Genomic DNA, 20,835 nt, shown 5'->3' with positions numbered 1-20,835 from the left:
AAAACCCCTAATATTATCTGCAGTTTCACAACAAAATGATGAGATAATGTACCGAGAAATCAAATGTAGGTTTCGTCATGCATCTCTAACCTAGTAACTTGAACTATACTATATCATCATTTGAGGAGATATGCAACATTCTTTGACTAATTTGGCTTTTCAAGGCCCATTTATACCCCTCTTGTGATGGTAAATTCTCCTGAAAGCTAGCTGCACTTAAAAAGAGACACAATATCTACAAATAACCTTTTGTTAATAATGAAAAAATTGGCTATTCGCATGATGTTTGTAGAATCTTACAAGCATTGATGCTGCTGAACAAAATTGGTTATAATTTATGCACTTACAGATCTTCAATTAAAAAAAAGATTACACTAATCAATCAGTAAAAAACTCGTATGCAACAATAGTATCGTGCATGCTGAATAATATTACCTTTGATCAGCTTCTTGAAATAAAAGAACACTGTCATCCATTTTCAACTGCTTCGCCATTCCTTCCAAGACCAGAAATATTTCTCTTCGCTGGCAATGCGTCTTGTCCTCCACTAAAAATTCATGAACAAAGCCATCATTCTCTATCCAGCTACAACCGGGTTTCTTTACCACCTTCCTATTCCTCATTCTCCTTCTCATTTCCAGAGCTTCTTCCCATCTATTTGAAGAAGCATACAAGTTCCAAAGAAGCACACAGACCCCATCATCATCTGCTTCTCTCTTCATGATCGCCTTTCCTGCAATCTCAGCCAATCGAACATTGCCATGAACCAGACACGCACTGAGCAGCGATCTCCATATAACACCATCTGGTTCTGTACCCATCTTTTCTATCAGCCTCTCTGCTTCGTTTAGCAGCCCAGCTCGTCCTAGCAGATCAATCATACACCCATAATGCTCGAGTCGGTGCCTGATATTGTAGTCTCTGCTCATACTCGCAAACCATTTCCGCCCTTCGTTTATAAATCCTGCATGGCTGCATGCCGACAGAACAGCTAAAAACGTGACCTCATTTGGCTCAATTCCTGCACTCAGCATCTCCAAGAATACTTCCATAGCCTGCTTTCCACTACCATGAACAGCAAATCCTGCAATCATAGTGGTCCATGTAAAAACATCCTTATAAATACTCTCTTTAAAGATATCATATGCCATTTCGACACTCCCACTTTTTGCATACATATCTATAAGAGCATTATAAACAGTAACATCAGAGCCTACATTTTTCGTCTTGTTGATATGCCCATGTATAGCACGGCCAAGGTCGAGCGCGCCGATATCAGCACAAGCCGAGAGAACCCCAACAATCGTGACCAGTGTCGGATCATGACCCTCTGATTTCATCCGGCGAAAGTGTTCCAGAGCCCGAACCGGCTGCTTCCCTTGCACATGACCTGTGATCATCACCGTCCACGAGACTGCGTCTCTCCGCGGCATTTCGTCGAAGAACTCGCAAGCTGATTCAGGTCCTTCGCACTTGACGTACCCATGCAGCATGCTGCTCCAAGTGACCGCATCTCTCGCAGGCATTTCGTTGAAAACCCTCCGGGCTCTCCGAATCTTCCCATTTCTGCAGTACATATCTATCACTGCGTTGCCGACAACCGTCTCGTGGCCTAAACCATGGCGGTAGACCAAAGCATGCAGCGATGTGCCGATGGCTGGATCAGCTATTCGGCCCGAAGCCGAGAGGGCGCCTACGATGCTGAAGCCATCTGGCCGTCGGCCCAAGGCGAGCATTTCGGAGAACAAGGAGATGGCGCGGTGAGGATGATCGGTTTGAAGGTAAGCTGACATGAGGCTGGTGATGGAGATGAAGTCGGGGTGGGGGATTTCGAGGAAGAGATCGCGGGCTTCGACGGTTCGGCCGAACCGGGCATAGGAGTTGAGGATTTGGCAGGAGAGGGGTTGGAGGCGGGGGTGGAGGCCTCGCGTGATGGCTTGGCCGTGGATTTGTAGGAGCTCCTTCAAGGTTCCACATTTACTCAAAAGGTGGTGCAGGTTGCTCGGACTCATCACCCTCCGGAGCGGGAGTTGGGAGGGATGGCCTTGGCGGGAGAGCCAGCGCGCTACTTTAAATCTTCAGATAAATCCTTAAACCCTAAACCCCTTGAGGAGACGAGGCAGGACGCAGCCTACCTCAATTGGCGCTGAGATTGGAATTCTTCTACTGAGAGTAATCATCGAAACCTAAATGATTAGGTTTGATGTCATTTTCTTAAACTTCCAGCAATTTCATTATGAAATTTTGAGCAATCAATTCGTTTGGGCACGAGAGAATCTGTAGAAGAATGGGATGTGAGTACTGGATGCTCCAAAATGGTATAAGAGTTTGGATCGGAAAAATTCCTTCAAATTGCAAAGCAAAACCATGCAGTGGGTTGACTGGCTTCTTTCTCGGAGGAAGTTGGCTACATCCATTACTATAATGCTGACGCTATTTGTTCAACTCTTATGAGCATTCAACTTTTTTTTTTTAAGTACGCTTTTTGATGCTTTCCGTATAATCCTCCATGAAGTTTGTATTTAGTTTCTCTTGAAAGAACGGGTGTCCTGAAAGGATATCCCATTGGTACGATATGCAAACAGCGGATAAGATGCAAGGAGTGGATGAACAGCAAATTACCCATTCAGTAGTAGATGAGACAAAAAAAAAAAAAAAAAAATTATGTATTCAACAAAAAAACTTTCTATGTGCAGCACCAAGAACCCTAAAAATATTTTGGTCGAAGAAGCAAAGCATTCTATTTCTTTGTTTATTTAAGTTAAAAGGTCGGTCAGCGTTCCGGCGAAGTTGCCCGTTATATGAAGTGGCACGCACAAAGGCTTAAGTAGGACCCTCTTATTTCGTAAGTGTGCTCTTTCCTTTGAAAGAAAACTTAAACGTCCAAATTGAGAGCTGATTGATTGCCCAGAGAGCACATACATGCACCGATTTGGAAAAGGTATTTCCTAATTTGATTTCTTATATAGCTAATCCGGATGCCTAAGTGGAAGAAATCATTGCCTGCTAAAAACCCATGATGTTCCCCCCTCCTCTTTTTTACACTCCCTAAATTATTGTGCTACTGCATGCGAAGGACATACGAATCTCCTGCTAAAAAGCAATGCCTATGCACATAAATAGTTAATGAGACCTAGGAGGATGTAGAATTGTACGTGGATCCATAAGACACCAAGTCCCTGCCCTTATTGCCTGCATGCATGCAATCAATAAGGCTGATGATTTCTGTAGGCCTCATTCATCTTGACGCACCACCATAGAAATGATTGGCTGCATACACGTCTATGCTGGTGCACACGGTGTAGGCAATAATATCTCCCACACTGCAGATCAAACATTCACAATCTCTAAAAGGACAACAGGTAGCCAATCATCCTGTTGCAGGTCCAGTGGCATGTTTGGAGATTCTTAAGCTCTCCTATACTTGTCAGAGTTCAAGCTGTAGGTGAAGATAAGAAGGTGTAACAAAAACTGAAAGGCACCGTGCTCTTTTTATTTTTTACAACTGCAATGGCAGATAAATGGATTCTGAACAACAACTTCCCGTTTCAAAATAACAAAAGGATTGCTATTTGCGGGAAATGACTTAGATAGCCCTTGTATTGTTCAACCTCCCCCACCATTTCTTTTTCACCTTGTCAGCTTTAATTTCATCATTTCCCAGTTTGTGTATTATAACCTTAGTCTCTCGTAGCCGCAAGTTATAATCCTTCCTCCATGTCTCAAACGTCTGCTTTAGCTTCCTTAGTTCTCGGTCTGGGTTCAGGCTTGCCTCCGCCTGCCCTGACTTCACCTCCACCAAGAACTTGGCATCATCTAGAAAAACCTGACTCCGTTGCTCAAACTCCTCGGCAAGACGGCTGATAATGTTCAGGCTCGCGCTCATTTCTCTGCCAGTAAGTCGTGATCCCAGAGGCGGCCCTTTGTTTTCTAGGCCTTCGGTTCCAGTGAGATTCCCATTGGTGCAGAAGCTTTGGTCCGTGGACCCATCAGAGTTCCCATCTACACCATCAAGGGCAAGGCTCTTCTTTGCTATGGAGAGGCTAGACTGCAATGATCTCATCTGTTTCTGCCAGACTTCTTCCATGGATCTCATCTTCTGTTCGTAATCTGACCATCTGCTCTCATATTGTTGAAGCCTCTGGTGAAGCATGTCATTCTCCTCATCCTTCTCTCTCAAAGCGGACTCAGCTTTAAGAATTCTCCTTTGGAGCTCCGCAAGGACTGATGACTTGACTGGCACCTGGTCAGTTTCCGCTACCTAGGACAGAGTTTAATCATAGATCAAAATTAATGAGCTAAATGCAAATACAATTAAAGTATTTTATTTGTAGTTTCATAAATGAGAGGTTCAAGAAACTTGTGTCAAGGATTAATACGGAACTGCTTCAAGGTTGAGTTGGCCTACAATTTCTGAGTCAAAGAATATATGTCAAAAAGCATATTAGTTGAATCAGGAATTTGAAGAGTGATATAAGATATTGCAGTTTTATAGCCTCAAATATGATGTCACAAAAATATTAATGCTCAGGATAACTCTCTGATCCTAGGTTGAGACCTGGGTACCTAAAAAAACAACAGGACTAAATCAAATAGCAAAACTCCACTTCCTAGCTTTGCAGTAGAGACGAGCAGATATATTCCCATGCAAATACCTCACCTTTTAGAGGTCCAGATAGCCAGATGTAAAAACATTCTGGTCAAAAATTATTAAACTAAGAAGAATAAAAGGACTGATGCATGAATTTTACTGTAATTTAAAGGGTCTGCAGATGCCCAATCACTGCATCTGCAGGATAACTCCCACAAGGATAGAATTGGAGGAAAGTGGTAGAAGAGAACATCTTGGGGGATCGGGGAGAATGATTGATCAAGCAATCCCAAAATCTCCGGCACACGGAAATCATTTTATTAGATGGATTGCAGGGTCCATGATCCTCCCGGATCCCTTTACTCCCTCCTGCTAGTCTTCTCTTCAGCTGGCTCTCCACTGCCATGAGAGTTATCCCTAGATGCATCCATACATCCCATAAAAGATGAAAAAAATCAGAAGTCAAAAAAAATTATTGCAGTATAACCAATAATCTTTGCACAAGAAAATTTGGCTCGTTTTTATGTATGCAAAATCCACCTGGTCATCATCATGATTTCTTGATCACTATTTAGAGTTCAGACTTTTATCAGTACTAACTATGCTAATGCATATGGAAACAGTCCTTTAATTGGTCAAAATCCTAATATGCTAATTTAGCCTCTGAATTTGGAGGTCAGCTAAATTTTGATCTGGACATTTAGTTGTAGCTGCTTTGCTTCCTAGGCAAAGAAATCAGTAATTCAGTGCTATTACATCATGGCAGAGTACACCATTCAGCATATCAAATAAATCAAAAGATGCAGTGTACCTTTGTATCTACAACTGTCTTTGATGCGTTCAGTATAACATCTCCCGAACACCTAACAAGCCATCCGCGAATTACTATAACACGAATATCCAGTTAGTAAAGGTAAGAACATCACACAAAACTATATTGTACTGCACTAAGCATGTAGACAGATAATGGAGATTCTTACCAGACTGTATTACTATTGAAGCATTACGAACATTCACAAATTCTTTTCTAGTAGTTTGGGATTTTAGAATTCTCTGCAAAATGACAGCAGCTCTATGCTTATGTACCAAAACTGAGTACATTCGCCTTGCCTTGTCCCCACGAATAACTGCAAAAGGATAAATTTCTGCTAAGCATTCAATAGACCAAAAACAATAATAAAGAAGCCTCATAAATGTGTTTCTGTTGTCATTTCATTGACAATATTTTAAAATTATTCCAGAGAAAAGGATACATGATTGCAATGTAATGATGGCTTGCTGATGCCTCTTCACATAGCAACGAACTCGGTGACCTCTGAAAAAGCTCTGTACCCGCAAAATGCCATGAAGAGTACGATTTCTGGTATCTTCAAGTGCACCAATCTATAGATGTCATTTCAGATAGTAAGAAAATGCAAGTAGTCGTATATTAAGTGGACAAGAAATGAACAGTCAGAGTAGGGTTTTATAAATCTCATTCCATAATAAAGTACTCCTATAAAAAAAAGGCAATAGCCAGATCTGATGCAATATGATAGGATCACAGCAGTACTTCTTGTCGTTGCTAGTTTAGATAGTGATGGTCATCCAGGAAGACTCGCATCATCTGGAGTACCAGTCATACCTGTCCAGTTCGGAAAAACAATTTGTTGTAGCCGACTTGATACATATCAGGAAGAATGTTGAACTGTTGAAGAATTGCCACCGAAACACTAAGTGGGTCCTGAGATGCAACATTCTCAAGAAGAAGGAATCCATACCTGGCAATATTACGAAACAAGAACATTATGCATAAACTGTACCACGGTGACAGGAAAAATTTAGGTCATTCGATAACAGGTCTAAAGAAACATTATTGTACCTTCTGGCAAATTTCTGGTGAGACATCCTCGTGGGATAGCCTGACCTTGATATGCGTACAACTTCAAGGACACCACAACATCTCAGCTGCTGTAGCACAAGGCCTTGTTCATATGTTGCAGGCACTTGCAAATTGTTTGGCTTAATGCAACGTATGAAGTGAGGTGTTGTGCTCTCTAGTCTTTGCATCAGTTGAAATAATTGTCCCTGAAAACCAAGGACCAAGTTAGAACTTCAAAGAGGAACTCGCACAAAGGCAATGAATTCACAAGTCTTAAAACTGAGAAAGCAACATAAAAATGCTAAGGGCATAAATGGTATGGTCTTTGTTTTCTGTTTTTGTTTTCAAAAACACATGAAAATAAAAAAAGAACTAGACTGGTCAAGATGTAGCATTGAACCCTTTTGAAATTATGTAAAATCTGTAGAGCTTTTTGTAGCAAAGATTTATTGATTTCAAAAATAATGAAATAAAAGCAAGAGATATCAGAAGCTCTGTGCAAATGCCATCTTCAACATCAATTTCCATGTGGTATTTCACTAAGAGAAACAAAAAAAGAAAAAACGATGATGCCAAACAGGCACTAAGTTTATCACTCTGCAGTACAAATAGATTGTTAGGTAGTGAAAGTTCTCATATTGTATAAGTTTTATCCGTATGGAAAAAAAAACAAATAATAAAACAAGCAAAGGATCATCAACCAGGAGAGGCTAAACCCAGCCTATGTATCTTTTTTGACAGTTCCTGGTGATACATGAAGCCCGTTGGTTATACTAGCTTAACAACCTCACCGATCAATTATGACTACAAGAAGCTCTTGAAAAATTATACCTGAAAACAACAAAATATTTATATATTTGTGCTTTTCAAATGATTAACAAGTTAGTAAGTTCGATTTCAAAGAGGCAAATTTTCATCATCAAAATGCTCTAAATTTCATTATTTGAAATGCATACTCTCCATTATATGGTGCAAAATATTATGTTATCAAAAGGTACAGAAATTGCATCATCTAATGAAGCTACATTAGCAATTGCATCTAATATGGACTAACCTATACAATCCCTTAACATATGTCTAGCTTGCAGCTAGTAGCTACATCTCCTTTTAAGTGGCAAGTGATATTAAAAACTCAGAAAATTTTACTGAAATATCTCCAGTTACATTTAGGATTACCAAAAACTCTTATAATCAAGAAGGATCACCCAATAAGTGTGAGCACCATGTTCTCATGCTTAGGGCAATTCAGAAGAAGACAAGAAAAGTATGAGCATCAAAAACAGAAAGCACAAAGGAAAAGCAGAACTGTCCAGACAACCATACTGAACCATTAGCATCTCCCAGTAACAAATCACTCGAAATGTAAAACTTATAGCTTCAGATAGACTAAAACGAACCACCTCTTAACTTGAGGAGAAAAGTTGTATATATGTAATAAAAGTACATTGAAAAATACATAGCTGCTAGTGTCCTATGTAAATGACAACAGGTTCAATCTAAATTCTATATTAATTGGATTCAGTGACATGCCTTGAGACCTGGAAAGCATTTACCTTAAATTTTGTTGCAACGCTAAGCTTTTGGGATTCCACTCCACTAGATCTATAAATATTACCCACTGTCTTTGCAGATTGTGCAAGCATTTTGGATGCGAACATTGGAGGAAGGCAGCATGTGCAACAAGCTAGGAGTTGTATTAAGTCGATGTGTAAAAGATCCCTGTTCTTCTCCAGAAACCCCGATGTGTCATACACCACCTGATTATGGGAGACAAAATAAATTTTGTAAATCAAAAATACAATACACACACACACACACACACACAAACATTTAAAAAGGATCTTAGCAACAACCTCCCCTGCATAATGACTGACACTGAAGATTTTGTCTCTCTCTCCCCGAAAGCATGGATTCGAATTAAGATGCTGTTTGAGCTTGTTTGCAAAAGTCAGATCGGTACCATTGGGAAAAGTAGACTCCTCATCCAAAAGAGACAATAACCCTAATGGTTTCTGATTGAATGACAAGAGCAAGTCAACACCAACAAGAGTTATTCCACATTCTATCTAAAAACAGAAAAGATTCTATAACATGTTGAACACCCACAAAAAAAAAAGCAACAGCAGACTAAAACACATAGAAGAAGTGTACACGTGCATATAAACAAATGATTAATTATACATGAAATAAATTAACCATAAGAGAATGCAATTGACATATGGCCAAGCTAGGAGCATGAGTTGCACTGTATGTGGATGATGTCAATTCTATGAAATGCATCATAATGCAGTATATATGCACTTTAATCTGTGTCTACCAATATTTTAAACAATTTGTCAAAAATTTGTGCAAAGGCATTCAACTGTCCTAATTCGGACAAATGGCAGGGCGTTTTGGGATATAGATAGGAAAGCTAACCCCAAATATTGAATACGGCACACCATTTGAGTTCAATATTCTATTGTGAAAGAACAAAAAGCAGCCACCAGTCATGACACTGGATGCAAAACAACTGGAAATCATAATCATTGACCAGCATAGGTAGAGAAGAATTGTTGCCACTCTGGAAGAATAGAAGACTAACCAGAGATTATCTGCTAATCTTTATCAAACACTGGACTAATATCATTCAACATTGCAGCAGTTGTCTAATAAATTTCAGGGCAAATAAAATCATTACATGTCAAAAAAAAAAAAGAGGCATAATCTTCACCACTGCCAGTTCCATTGACCTTATTGTTGGCATTTATTTCAAGAAAAGATAACATACCAGAATTAACAAGTGATATATAGGCAATCAATCATTAATAAAGTGAACAGATAATAGCACACGTACTTTTTCGAAGAGGTTTAAACAATTTTGGTTATCGTCAAAGTCAACTTTCGCCCAGTCTATGCCATCTTGGATGTATTCCTGAGCAAATGATCAAAAAGAAAGAGAACCAGTAAGTGAAAATGTTCATATCATAGAATAAAGGAAACAATCTTATTGGGTCTCATGGTATAAGCCAAAGCATAGCAAAGATCGTAATCTCAGTATATCATCTGATTAAAGATAAAGAAAACTTACCTCCTGCTCCAGCTTAAACAGATGGCGGTTAAAATGTTGCTGCAACCTTTCATTAGCATAATTTATGCAGAATTGTTCAAAGCTATTCTTCTGCAAAATAACATGAAATCAATGTTGAATGGTTGTCCATGCAACAACAGTGATATGCATAATAACATCAAAAGAACCATACATCAAAAGATTCAAAGCCATAGATATCCAAAATGCTGATGGATCTGCCTGTCCGTAGCTTTCCTACTTCCAAAGATTTATTTATTTGTTCTACCAGCCACTCAAACAGGCTAGCATACAGCGACTTTGCTAATGCATCTCTTGTGTCAGTTGCCTAAAAAGAAGACATCAGCTAGAGAAATTTATCACATTAACATAAAAATAGCACAATGCATCTACATCAAAAGCTTGGTAACCTGAGATAGAGTGAGCTGCTGAACAATAGTATCACTGCCAACTCTCATGGTTCGAGTCGATAAGGCTAACTTTAGACTCCCAATATCACATCCAATAAGCTTAGCAACAGTAAGTGCAGCTGACACAAAACAGGACATCAGAAACACTTTAACATAAGCGAATTCACCAGTAGTGGATGCTAAGCAAATGGAGGACTTTGAAATTTTCAACCATCCAAGTATTCTTGTTGATGTAAAAGCAAGACTACAGGAAGGATATTTGATGACAAAAATAACAATGTCAAAAAGAGATAGAAAATACAGAATCGTTCACATATCATTTTTTTATTTCAAACTAATTTCTCATACCTCAATGAACCAATTATACACTGGGCATAAAATTAAATCAGAAATATAAATTACTCAACCAATCAATTTCCAAATCAAAAGCTACAAAATTTACATAACTAGTTAATTATGTATTGTAGATATGCTCTCCTAAAACTGATTTTGATCTATCTTTCTTTAGCAGTAACAAAAAAAAAAAATTTACAGAAGAGATATTTGGTTCATACAATTAAACAAAATGTCAAAGTCTGTATCACCAAGAAACTCTTAAAAATACTATAGTTAAAAATAGGGACTCAAGTACCAAGGCAGACCGGCTGTATCAAATTGTACCAGTAATACTGACATGTAGTGCCCTCATATTTGCTCTGCTGTCACATGAAGGCATATTATGTTGGAATAGTACAATATAGTACCAGTAAGGTACCTGTATGGGTACCAACACCAATGTTTTAAACCTAGGTTAAAATTTTGAAGTACTAGATCATAATCAATTCAGATTTCTGTTCACCTCCAGGCATCCCATTGAGAAGAATTATGCTGTCACTTAAACAAGTGCAGCCAAAAAAGGAAACCAGAATTGACATCATTGCATCAAGTATGCTGGCATGACAATTACAATCCATGACAACAGGTACATCATCAACTAGTGCTTCTATCATCATATACAACATCTAGATTGATCGATCATTTTGGTAAAACAGAATACCTTACAGAAAGCAATGACTCCAACAGTAGCTCAAAAGACAATAGCATTTCAAACTGCTTGAAGATGTTTTGAAAGAATTTACCTTCATCCTCCACAATTTCAACATGATTTTCATTATCAATCACAGTAAAAGAGACATTGCCCAACCATAAAACAGCACCAAGTATTGCGAATACAGCATCTTGATCATCTTTCTTAATATGGACGACATTCATAGCTTCCTGAAAATGAGTCAAGTTGGCAGAATGTGATTATAATGACATAATGAAGATGAGGAAGAATACATAATACTTGATATTTATATTCATATTTATTAACAATGGAAAATTCACGATTTTATCAGGACAACAAGATCGAGTACCATCACAGAATGAAACTTCGAAGCATCATCAACACCAGCAATTGTAAAGCAACTGCTCTGCTTCAAGTATTTGTAATCATCCACAGATTTCAAATTCAGCTTCTCTGTTTCAAAATAAGCAAAACTCAAACAAAACAAGGAGACTTAAGTAGGCAAATAGATGAATATATATTATAAAATTGGAATCAGTTGGTATAGGATCAAAAGAAATAGGTAACTTACAGAATAATAGACATAAAATATTTTTGACTATCAGATGTCATTATATGCCAATGTATTACAAATAGATGCATCAAATAGTTACAGCCCCGCCAAAAACAAATCTAAAGCATAATTAACATGTAGCTAAGAGATGAAGTGCGAAGCCTAGAGCTACCCAAATATCTTCTTACAAAGCCAAGCAGGAAGATATCAAAATAAACTTCATAAAATCAATATGTACAATAAAAGTGATTTATTGTGGGTAGCTAACAAAAGCTATCAGTAGAAGAAACAGAAAAGGTGATATAATATATTTCTGATCCACTATTCCGTTAACAAAGCTTAGTTTTGTGGTCTTGCTGGTTGTCAGATGCATGAAGAATTCGAGATTGCTCCAGAGAACAAATTGATACACAAGCCTTTTATAACAGTATATGTATTCCAATTATATGCACCTTTTCTTACATGGTACAAAAGCTCTTAACTAAAATACACCAAGAGAATAAAAGTAACATCCATTATTGACAAAATGAGAAAGCATCTATGCTCAAGAATAAAGGAATTTAATTTTCAGCAGTTGTTTAGCATTTAATTTAATTTGACATGTATCTTCACTACAGTCCTCCTCTGGAGGATCGAATTGGTGATTTCCTCTTAAATTCAGATTATCATTCGAAGACTGTCTGCATGTATATTTATTTTTGGATCACATATATCATTTGTTTTCCATTTTGTGTTCACACACTTCAAAATTCCAAGATATACCTTCTCTGTTTTTCTTTTTTTAACAAACTATGACCCATATCTGATAATCCAAGGAGGTTCTTCATTCAAGAAGCAGAGATCATCATGATTAACTTTAGGTTTTCTTCCTTCAGAAATATGCTAGAAATCTTTTTAAGCTCTATTTAAACTTAGAACTACCTTAGATTAGGTAGCATTAAAGCATAAAGCATATGCAGATATCAAAGTGATATAATCAAGAGAGAGCTAATCAAAATTATTGACCAAAAGTAGGCCCACAATAAAAAAAACTCTGATCTCCAACAAATGCCAGTTTAGGAGCTTGTGCTCATAAACAGCCCAAGTCTTGAGATTCCACCACCCACTATGCACCATCCAGCACAACTTCTAGCCTTGTATATAATTTATTTTTCTATTTGAAAAGATCAGAGTATTGAATTCACATTTAGATAAGTCAGCACTCTGTATTGTCAGACTACAGTGCAAAGAGATGTTCAAGAAAATACTCACAACATGCAAATTATGGAGTAGAACAGTATACCTCTAAGAGATAAAGGAGCACCATCACACAGCTGATAAAATATATGATATGATCTTTCACACTGTGCACACTGTACCACTCTTGACTGCTCAAAATATTAAGACATCAAAATAAATAACAGACCATAAAGCAAAAAATCAACATAGGCTAGGCAACAAGACAAATCAAATACCTTCTCGAGCAGAACTGTCCAGATATAAAATTTGCGTTGCCAAAAACAGAAAAAGAATGCAACAGTCAAAATCAGTTAAAAGGAAATAAAGGTGATTGGCATATGACCTCTCAAAGTTTGACCCAGTTCATATGACTTACAAGTTTGAATATTGGCTCCAGCAATTCTCCCAGTTTCACTAAAATGAATCTCAATTAGCTTGCCCTGCATCAACACCAAAAAAATATTGTTTTTTTAAAAAAAAAGAAGATAGTGCTCCCAGGATGAACAGCTTGATGATTTTCGTGGGATAGTTGACAGAATATTATATTATTTTAACTTTTTATGTAAGTGCAATCAACTAGGTCATTCACAGAAAGATATAAGCAATTTGCAAGATAAACAGTTCAAAAGCGAATAATAGAAAGCTTACAAAGCGACTGGAATTGTCATTTCTTAATGTTTTTGCATTGCCAAATGCTTCAAGTATTGGATTAGTCTGAAGGATTTCATACTCTATTCCGCTGCCCCCTCCAAGTGCAGCCAAATATTGCATTGCTATTTTTGCTGTTTCAGTTTTCCCTGCTCCACTTTCACCACTGGAAAAAGCAGAAGGCAGTCAGTTTTGGAAGGGGCAAAAAACAGATTTGGCCCAAACTTCATTAACTTACATGTTGCTTATACACATTTCGTGCCAATTCGAATCTAGAAAGAACTCCTTGTTAAACTAGGCTACAGCCTTCACAAAATCTCTCTATATTATCAACTCTAAAGCACTTCTAACAACCAGGAATCATAATACAACCAAAAGTTGAACAAACAACAAAAACCAAAAATAAAAAAATTGTACAGAATGCTAAGTAAAACCATCACAAATCAAGTAAAAGATGTGTCTCACATGGATAAAACAACTTGCTTACATTTAACAAACGTTAGATTGATTCCCAGATGGCCATTAACATGAAAGCAGAACTGTTGCATGATATTATGCCAACATTTAATATGTAACATACGTGCTATCGATGGATCTTCAGTTAAACCGTTTCCATTCCTTTCATGCAGCAATTAATGGCTGCAGTCCTAGTTTATTTCCTGTCAGAATGTGGTAAAAAGTACCGATAATGTAAATTTGCAGTCAATTAATTACCACACCAATCCAGCCCAGCCCCAACTAAGTAGGATTGATTAGTCTACCGCTTCCTGCTAATTGTAAATATAAGAAAAAACTCTAAAAGAGCAAACATGGCTTTTGTTTAACATATCTTAAATCTGCTGAAGCCAAAGGAAACATGCTTCACGTTTGCATGTAACAAATTATGTTTATGTGCATGTCTAAAATAAAACTTAAATGAACAAAACAACAACAAGGGCTACAATTGTCAGTAGTCTCTTTAAATTCACAATTCATTTTTAGTGGCAAATATTGTATTACATTATATTCTTAACAAGAAATGATTCATGCAAATACAAGGGGCATGCCAAGAATTCAATATGGAACTAATAAGAAACTTCAGTGATCATGCCCCATCTTCAACCAATAATCTTAAAAGCAATTAAAAACAAACTGCTAACCTTATGATGATCGACTGATTGACTTCATCTGCAAACAATGAAAACAAAATCTTAGAGGTTAAGGTGAATCATAGGAACACATAAATTATACCCTTGTTTCCATATGCGATAATGCTGATGCAAGCTTTAGAAATGTTACCTCTTATCATTTCACGAATAGCTGTATCTGCTATCGCATACACATGTGGTTTGTCCATTGTTTTCCGCTTATATGCCTCAATGTAATCATTTCCATACAAATGGACTTCCTTAAATGGGTTGATAGCAACCAATACTGGCCCTGCTTTAGTCTAAGATGCAAATACAGAGAAGTTTCATACAATAAATGGTACATTTACACTTTCGGAATAAATGGGGAAAAGTTGTAACAACTAGAACTACTTACATATATCATATTACGGAGGTATCTATATTGCAGATTGTACAACACGGATGGTTCATGTAGATAGCTAAGTTGCATGAGATCATCAACACCATCAAGGATATCAGGATTTGCAGGTAACAGACTCTCAGTGTCAAACTTTAAAACCTGAAAAATGAAAAATTATGACATGAGCTAAAAAGATAGAAGAAGAAGAAAAACCGTAACAAGTACAGTAATAAAGCTTACTTTCCCCTCTGGAAGAGAAACAATAGACTCTTCCCCTGAAGTTGATAATATCTTTCCCGATGCCCAGTCACCATTTGAAAGTTGGCACCAAGCTTCAAGCTTCTGAAACAAAGAACTTCAACATGTAGGTCTTGCAATCAATAGACAGCATGTTGATCATACTAAAATAAAGTATTGTTATCATATGATACTAACCCAAATTTGCATGCATAAAATTTTCAATAACCTCACTAAAAGACTAAGTCGACATCAACAGTTACAATATTACCATAACAGGAGACAGGCAGTAGAGTGATTCAGGAGAATAACAAGTTTTCTGATAATAACAAACATGTTTTGGTACAAACATTTTAAGAAGCAGTGACAATTAATGTGAATTTTTTTTTTAGAAGATGACAATTGTTCTGTTGAAAGTGTGACAGCGGTACACAAGACAAGCATGAGATACCGTTGCCGACATGGAAAAGGGGGCTATATCAGAAACTAGTTAAGTATAAAACCTGACGCCACATCACCGGGTACAATAATGTCCAAGAACAAGCGCTAAGGTGAGCAACCATCACATCTAAACAAAGAAATAGCAGCAGATTGTTTCCAATATACAGGAAGATCAAAGTCAAAGAAATCTTAAATAGAGTAGAAACAGAATACGGGCAAGTGAATAACTAAAACAAGAAAAAAATAAATTACCTTCTTGGCACCATAAGAACTTGTATCACTCCATCTGGACTCCAGCGAGGTAGCAGGCAAACGGGAAGGCACCATATTATCTCCACCATTATCCGCGTCGGAAGGCTTGTTCTCATTACTATAGGCACTCTTCGCACTGTAGGGAGACTCTTCATTCGCCTCAGCAGCCTCCAAACCTTCTTCTTCAGCAACAGCACCAACATCAGTAGATTTGGTGTCGCTGTTTTCCACTATAAGCGGCGTCCAAGACGATTTCCGAGCAAAGATCTCTGATGTCGTTATCTCCGATGGGCTCCTTGTAGTTCCCGGCGACAGCATTCCGACAGACGCCATCCGACACTCCCCGATCTCCACTAAGAGACCAAAACAACTCTTTCCTGCAACACTCCAACACTCCTTTACCCGTAGAAACCAAGATTCACCGACACCTCCTTCAGTAGTTGAAATTTCCCGCAAGATCTTGGCTTTAAACCCTAAAAGATCGAGAAAAAGTTTCGAACAAAAGGACGCATTAAACGGAACGATATCCTCTGCAATCCTTTGAACAAGAACAGCATGGAAGCAGAATATATTTTAAAAAAAACGTATTAAATCGAAAATGGCGGTCAAACTGAGATGATCTCAACTGCGAAACCCTAAAAGAAGAAGCTTTTAGAGGCTTCGGAGAAGAGAATGGCGCTGGAACTCGGATCCAGAGCAAAGAACAAGGAGATTTCGTGGGGATCGAAGAGACATTCCACGGATCCAGGAGCGGAGAGACCCTAGGAAATGGGAGAGAATGAGGGACTCGAGAGGAGGGTTTTGGCCTTTTGGGGTCTCGTCGACGAGCCTTCTTCAAAGAGACTGCAGAACCGAGTTGCTTTTCAATTCCACTGCTCACCGCCTTTTTGCCCTCATTATTATCGTCATAAACTCCTTTAGAGGTTTATTATAGGGGTTTTAATGGTGTCATCAACGTTTAAAAATTCTAAATCATAATCCTCATTTCAAAATAAATCGAGATTAGTTGCCCCGAGTTATCTAAATGACTAAACTACCCTTTTCCTTTCATAAATAACAAAGACACTATCGATAATGTGAATAATAAGTGAGGATTGAATGGGTATTTTGTTAAAGGAGCCGAGGAAGGAAAGGGGAGGAAGCCCGGGGGAGTAACGTTACGGGCCCGTTTTAAACGTAGACCGTCGGATGACGGACCGACGGTCTGTATTTACGAGTTAGACCGAACGGAGACCACGGACCGGGATCCGACCCGTTTGGCATGAGTTTCAAATTGAGATGCGAATTCCGACCGGTTCGTGCGTAAATCGCGCAGATCGAACTCGATTTGGCTCGTGATCTACGCAGACTTTTTTAGACCCAATCTAAGAACTGATTTTAAAATAAAACTACAAGTCTAGCCTGACCAAATAAGCGAACAAGTGGCAGAAAACAAAGTTTTCTACATGCTATGTTGTTTAACAAAGATCACTATAGTGGTGCTGACATGGCACTCAATGGGTGGCCAATTCCTAACAAAATTACACCGATCCCTCCTAAATTGCATCAATTGCTTAGCCTTCTCCGGATATTTTAAATGAGTGATGAGATGGTCCCTGCTTTGCATACCAAATATCCTTCAATTCGATGCAACTATGGCTCGAATTCGGCCTATAGAAGGCCAAAATCTAATTGACCCGCCTTCTAGGCTAAGCATCTATTTAGAGAAGCAAATAGAACTGCAAATTGAGTGACTGCCTACGTAGCCAGCCATTTCAGAGACATTATATAGGTCGGAGAGGGGGAGTTGTCTCGGGCACTTTGTGGCCTTTTGTTTTCTAATTATTTTGGATGTATATGTACTCGTGTTGTATAAAATATCCACTTTAGCCACACAAAAAAAAAAAAAAAAAAAAAAAATCTAATTGACCCAGCTACATTTGTACCAAGCAATGTCATGACAATTGGCATCACGTCATGATCATGAAACCTATCTTTCATGGTAGCTAGTCGTAGGATTGGTGCAATAACAATGATATTATTCATTTCTTTTGATAAAGCAATGGAAACAAGTGTGCGTGACTGCCTCTAGATATAGGGTAGTACAAATTGCTTGGACTAATATGACACCTTCATAGTTCTTGTTGCAGAAAACGTCGAAAACTGGAGTAGATAGCAAAATTTTTATTGTCTGATTCTAACCCATGTACTATAACCTGGGGTCTTGATTTTAGTGGAAGGAGAGCTTCATTTATGTTCATTTTTATTCTGCCAAACACCACCATTTGACTTGTATGGCTGCAGAAGATCCTCTGCTATTAATTCTTGCCAAGGCTTCCGTTAGCCAGAGTAGTTTCATAGGAGCAAGTCTCATGAGTTTATTGAAATTTCCGTGCAGGGAGATTTATGTATTTGGATGGAGGACTGAGAAAGTGAGAAAATTATATATTTTTTTAAGAAGAGTGAAATGGAAGTTTTGAAGGGACTAAGCTTCTTTTAACTGTTGGTCTTTCTTGTGCAATCAGAAGCTGATGCTTGACTTTGAAAAAATCTGGGTAAGAATAAAGAATATATTATCACTGTTTAAGTATGACTAAGAAGCAAGCTGTTAAAGGATAAAGAATATATCGCCATAGTGATTTTTTATTATCGTTGAAAAATCTGTTGTTTTGTGGGCCAAGTATGTTATTTTATTTGATTGTATTTAGAGTTTTTTTTTCTGTTGGATGCAAATTTTGTTCTGAAGAAAATATAAAAACTATACTATAACATTCACTAATCATTTTCTTCTTTTGTATAATTATGTAAATATTTTTTTCTATTTAACAAAAAAAAATTGGGTGGCTTTTTGCCTCCCTTACCCCTCAGAAAAAAAAAAGAAAAAAAGCATACAAATGATGAAATGTTGAAGATGAAATCTTCCTGTTTATTAATATATTTTATAGTTCTCGGGCACTTGTAATTGAAAGATGTAGTTGCGAGATTATTAAACTTGCATGATAAACTTGGCCCATCAAATGGTGTTGAGTTAACATCATGAGCTAATAATGCACAAGTGTCTATGGGAGAGAAGGCAGTGACAAGCTACCCATATGATAGCTGCTTTCGATGTTTTTAGATAGTAAGTGACGCTATCAACAAATTTATTTGCTCTTTCGCAAAAAATTTTCGTGCAATTGCCACTTTGCTCCAATCAGTAACCATGTTACATGCAAAAAGTTATTATAATGTAGTGCTGCAAAGTTTTAAGAGTTTTATACCCTCTCAAGTTCAATTTCATACAATGCTATCTAGCTAAATTACCCAATATCTATTTAGGTTATTTCCACCAAGGACCAAGGCAAATCAAAGTGCAGGTGAACATATTTCTAGACTTTATTTACCTAACCTGAAGTTATGCTGCTAAGTATTGCTGATGTTGTTGTCCATCATACGTCTCATAGATTTCATGCACATGTATTTCATGGATCGAAACTAGCTGATCTAACCATGAACATCCATGAGATTGTAAGACTCCTATCAAGAAAAGGATGGGTATTTTGCATGGGACCAATGTGTCCAAAGTCTGCAACAGAGAATGGTGTGAGCTGTAAAGAACTTGGTCAGGTGTTGGCTTCTCAATCTGCCAAAAAAAAAAAAAGCATGAGACAGACATTAAACCAAAATCTACTGGATAGTGATAATGATCACACAGTATGAGAGAAAAGAACTGCAAATCCCACAAGACCATACATTACTGGAAAGTCCAATCATGTCCAAATCCTTTCAAGAAGACACTTGCTCAGATGTCTGCAGAACATTGGCACCAACTTAGCAGGAATCAGAAGCCCTACAGTTATGCTGGCTGCCCTTGAGTGAGAAATGGATGGCTTTTTAGGAGCATTGATTGCCTTATATGCATCAAAAGGTGGTGGGTCTAATGGTCATGAGTTGAGAAGATGAGATATGACCTAAACAAACCATGTGTTGGTGTCCTGAAAAGAAATGAGAAAAGTGGAGAAGAAGTTGGTGACTGAGTGGGTTATCAATAGGCAACAGTAATTGCTGGGCTGTCTAAAATGAAGCATGGATTCCCTGTGTGGATGATCTACTAGCCCTTTCTGATCTTGCTTGATGATTGACAAATCCTCGTGGCCACATGGCACAGATAAACCATGCTTGTTAATTTTGCGACCGTCACCATATGATCCAATCAATGTACAAAAGTGTTGAATGGTTATAGTTTTTTTTTTTTTTTTTGCTGCAACAGATGGCTTATACACTTCTAGTGTGAATACATCCAAAAAAAAATAAAAAACAACACATCAATGTACATAGCCCTTTCTTGCTTCGATCCATAGGGTCCTTCAGAGTGATCGACCACATACAAAGCCACTCAATCTGCAGCTCCATTGGCCTTTATATAAACGTGCTCGACCTGGAATGCAACATCGCCTCTCATTATAGCCCGGATATTCTGGAGCAGAGGGTGACACCCACCTACGCCATCGATGCTCCCTGAATCTAACCGATCACCGTGGCGGAGTCACCCTCAGGCAGGACTGCTCTAGCCTGCAGAATACGTCGTGCATAATCCAGATCGGCCCACGCCGCTCTCAATTTCGCCTTCAGAACAAAGATGTCAAAGATATGGCACCCGCTAGCAGCAACCACCCTGGAGTCCAAATTCCTGATGACGAAGCCTGCACCACCTCTTCTGCCACCATCAAGCACGTATCCATCGAAGTTAACTTTGAGAAAACTCGGAGGTGGGGGCTCCTAGGTAAAAAACACTATCTGAGGTGCTACAAGAGCAGAAGTAGGATTCATGAAGAGCTCTTAATCCTTTGGATGGCACATCAATACTGGACGATCCGAAAATATTAGGGTTAAATCTTTCTTAGGGGTAGAAGGTCACGTTCCTAGGTGGTTGGTGCTTTTTCAAAAGTTTTGGGGTTTTGATCCTAATTTTTAAGAATTGTTTATATGCACCATTGGTTGTCTAGCATCATTTTAAAGGAAAGATGTTACCCATCAAATGA

The 20,835-nt window shown here is 38.1% G+C and overlaps 1 protein-coding gene and 1 pseudogene across 3 annotated transcripts; both read right to left on the bottom strand.

The window, feature by feature from the left end:
* Positions 1-236: 236 nt before the first annotated feature.
* LOC103718580 (pentatricopeptide repeat-containing protein At2g13600 pseudogene) lies at positions 237-3,315 on the bottom strand (annotated as a pseudogene). Its single transcript, XR_015974117.2, has one exon. The product of XR_015974117.2 is annotated as a pentatricopeptide repeat-containing protein At2g13600 pseudogene (transcript).
* A 147-nt stretch (positions 3,316-3,462) lies between these two features.
* On the bottom strand, positions 3,463-16,739 carry LOC103716654 (myosin-1-like). 2 transcript variants are annotated; one of them, XM_008804750.5, is made up of 23 exons: positions 15,836-16,739; positions 15,146-15,247; positions 14,921-15,064; positions 14,675-14,825; positions 14,536-14,563; positions 13,397-13,562; positions 13,125-13,188; positions 12,985-12,998; positions 12,813-12,897; positions 11,327-11,430; positions 11,048-11,186; positions 9,930-10,048; positions 9,695-9,847; positions 9,523-9,612; positions 9,289-9,366; positions 8,306-8,464; positions 8,006-8,209; positions 6,453-6,658; positions 6,216-6,351; positions 5,845-5,974; positions 5,572-5,718; positions 5,403-5,476; positions 3,463-4,261 (listed from the first exon to the last, which is right to left on the bottom strand). In XM_008804750.5, the coding sequence occupies exons 1-23, from the start codon at positions 16,166-16,168 to the stop codon at positions 3,587-3,589; spliced, it is 3,501 nt and encodes a 1,166-aa protein (XP_008802972.1). In that variant the 5' UTR covers positions 16,169-16,739; the 3' UTR covers positions 3,463-3,586. The 2 variants fall into 2 exon arrangements, with proteins under 2 accessions (XP_008802972.1, XP_017701094.4); XM_017845605.5 differs by having other exon boundaries at positions 15,146-15,260; positions 15,836-16,683.
* Positions 16,740-20,835: the final 4,096 nt, after the last annotated feature.

The sequence above is a fragment of the Phoenix dactylifera genome, chromosome 16, assembly GCF_051530095.1.
Source record: "Phoenix dactylifera cultivar Ajwa chromosome 16, Ajwa_hap1_PhDact_Kaust_v1.1, whole genome shotgun sequence".
NCBI classification, from domain to species: Eukaryota; Viridiplantae; Streptophyta; class Magnoliopsida; order Arecales; family Arecaceae; genus Phoenix; species Phoenix dactylifera.
Note: the sequence above shows the minus strand (reverse complement) of the source record. Positions and strands in the feature narration are given on the sequence as shown.

What these genes read in the sequence shown, in the direction of transcription:
- LOC103716654 (XM_008804750.5), bottom strand. Translation starts at nt 16,168, where the DNA reads ATGGCGTCTGTCGGAATGCTGTCGCCGGGAACTACAAGGAGCCCATCG. An exon ending in TATTCGTGAAATGATAAGAG is followed by an intron (nt 14,564 to 14,674) that starts GTAACATTTCTA and finishes CATTGTTTGCAG; the next exon opens with ATGAAGTCAATCAGTCGATC. An exon ending in TGCTCCTTTATCTCTTAGAG is followed by an intron (nt 11,431 to 12,812) that starts GTATACTGTTCT and finishes ATTTTGAAACAG; the next exon opens with AGAAGCTGAATTTGAAATCT.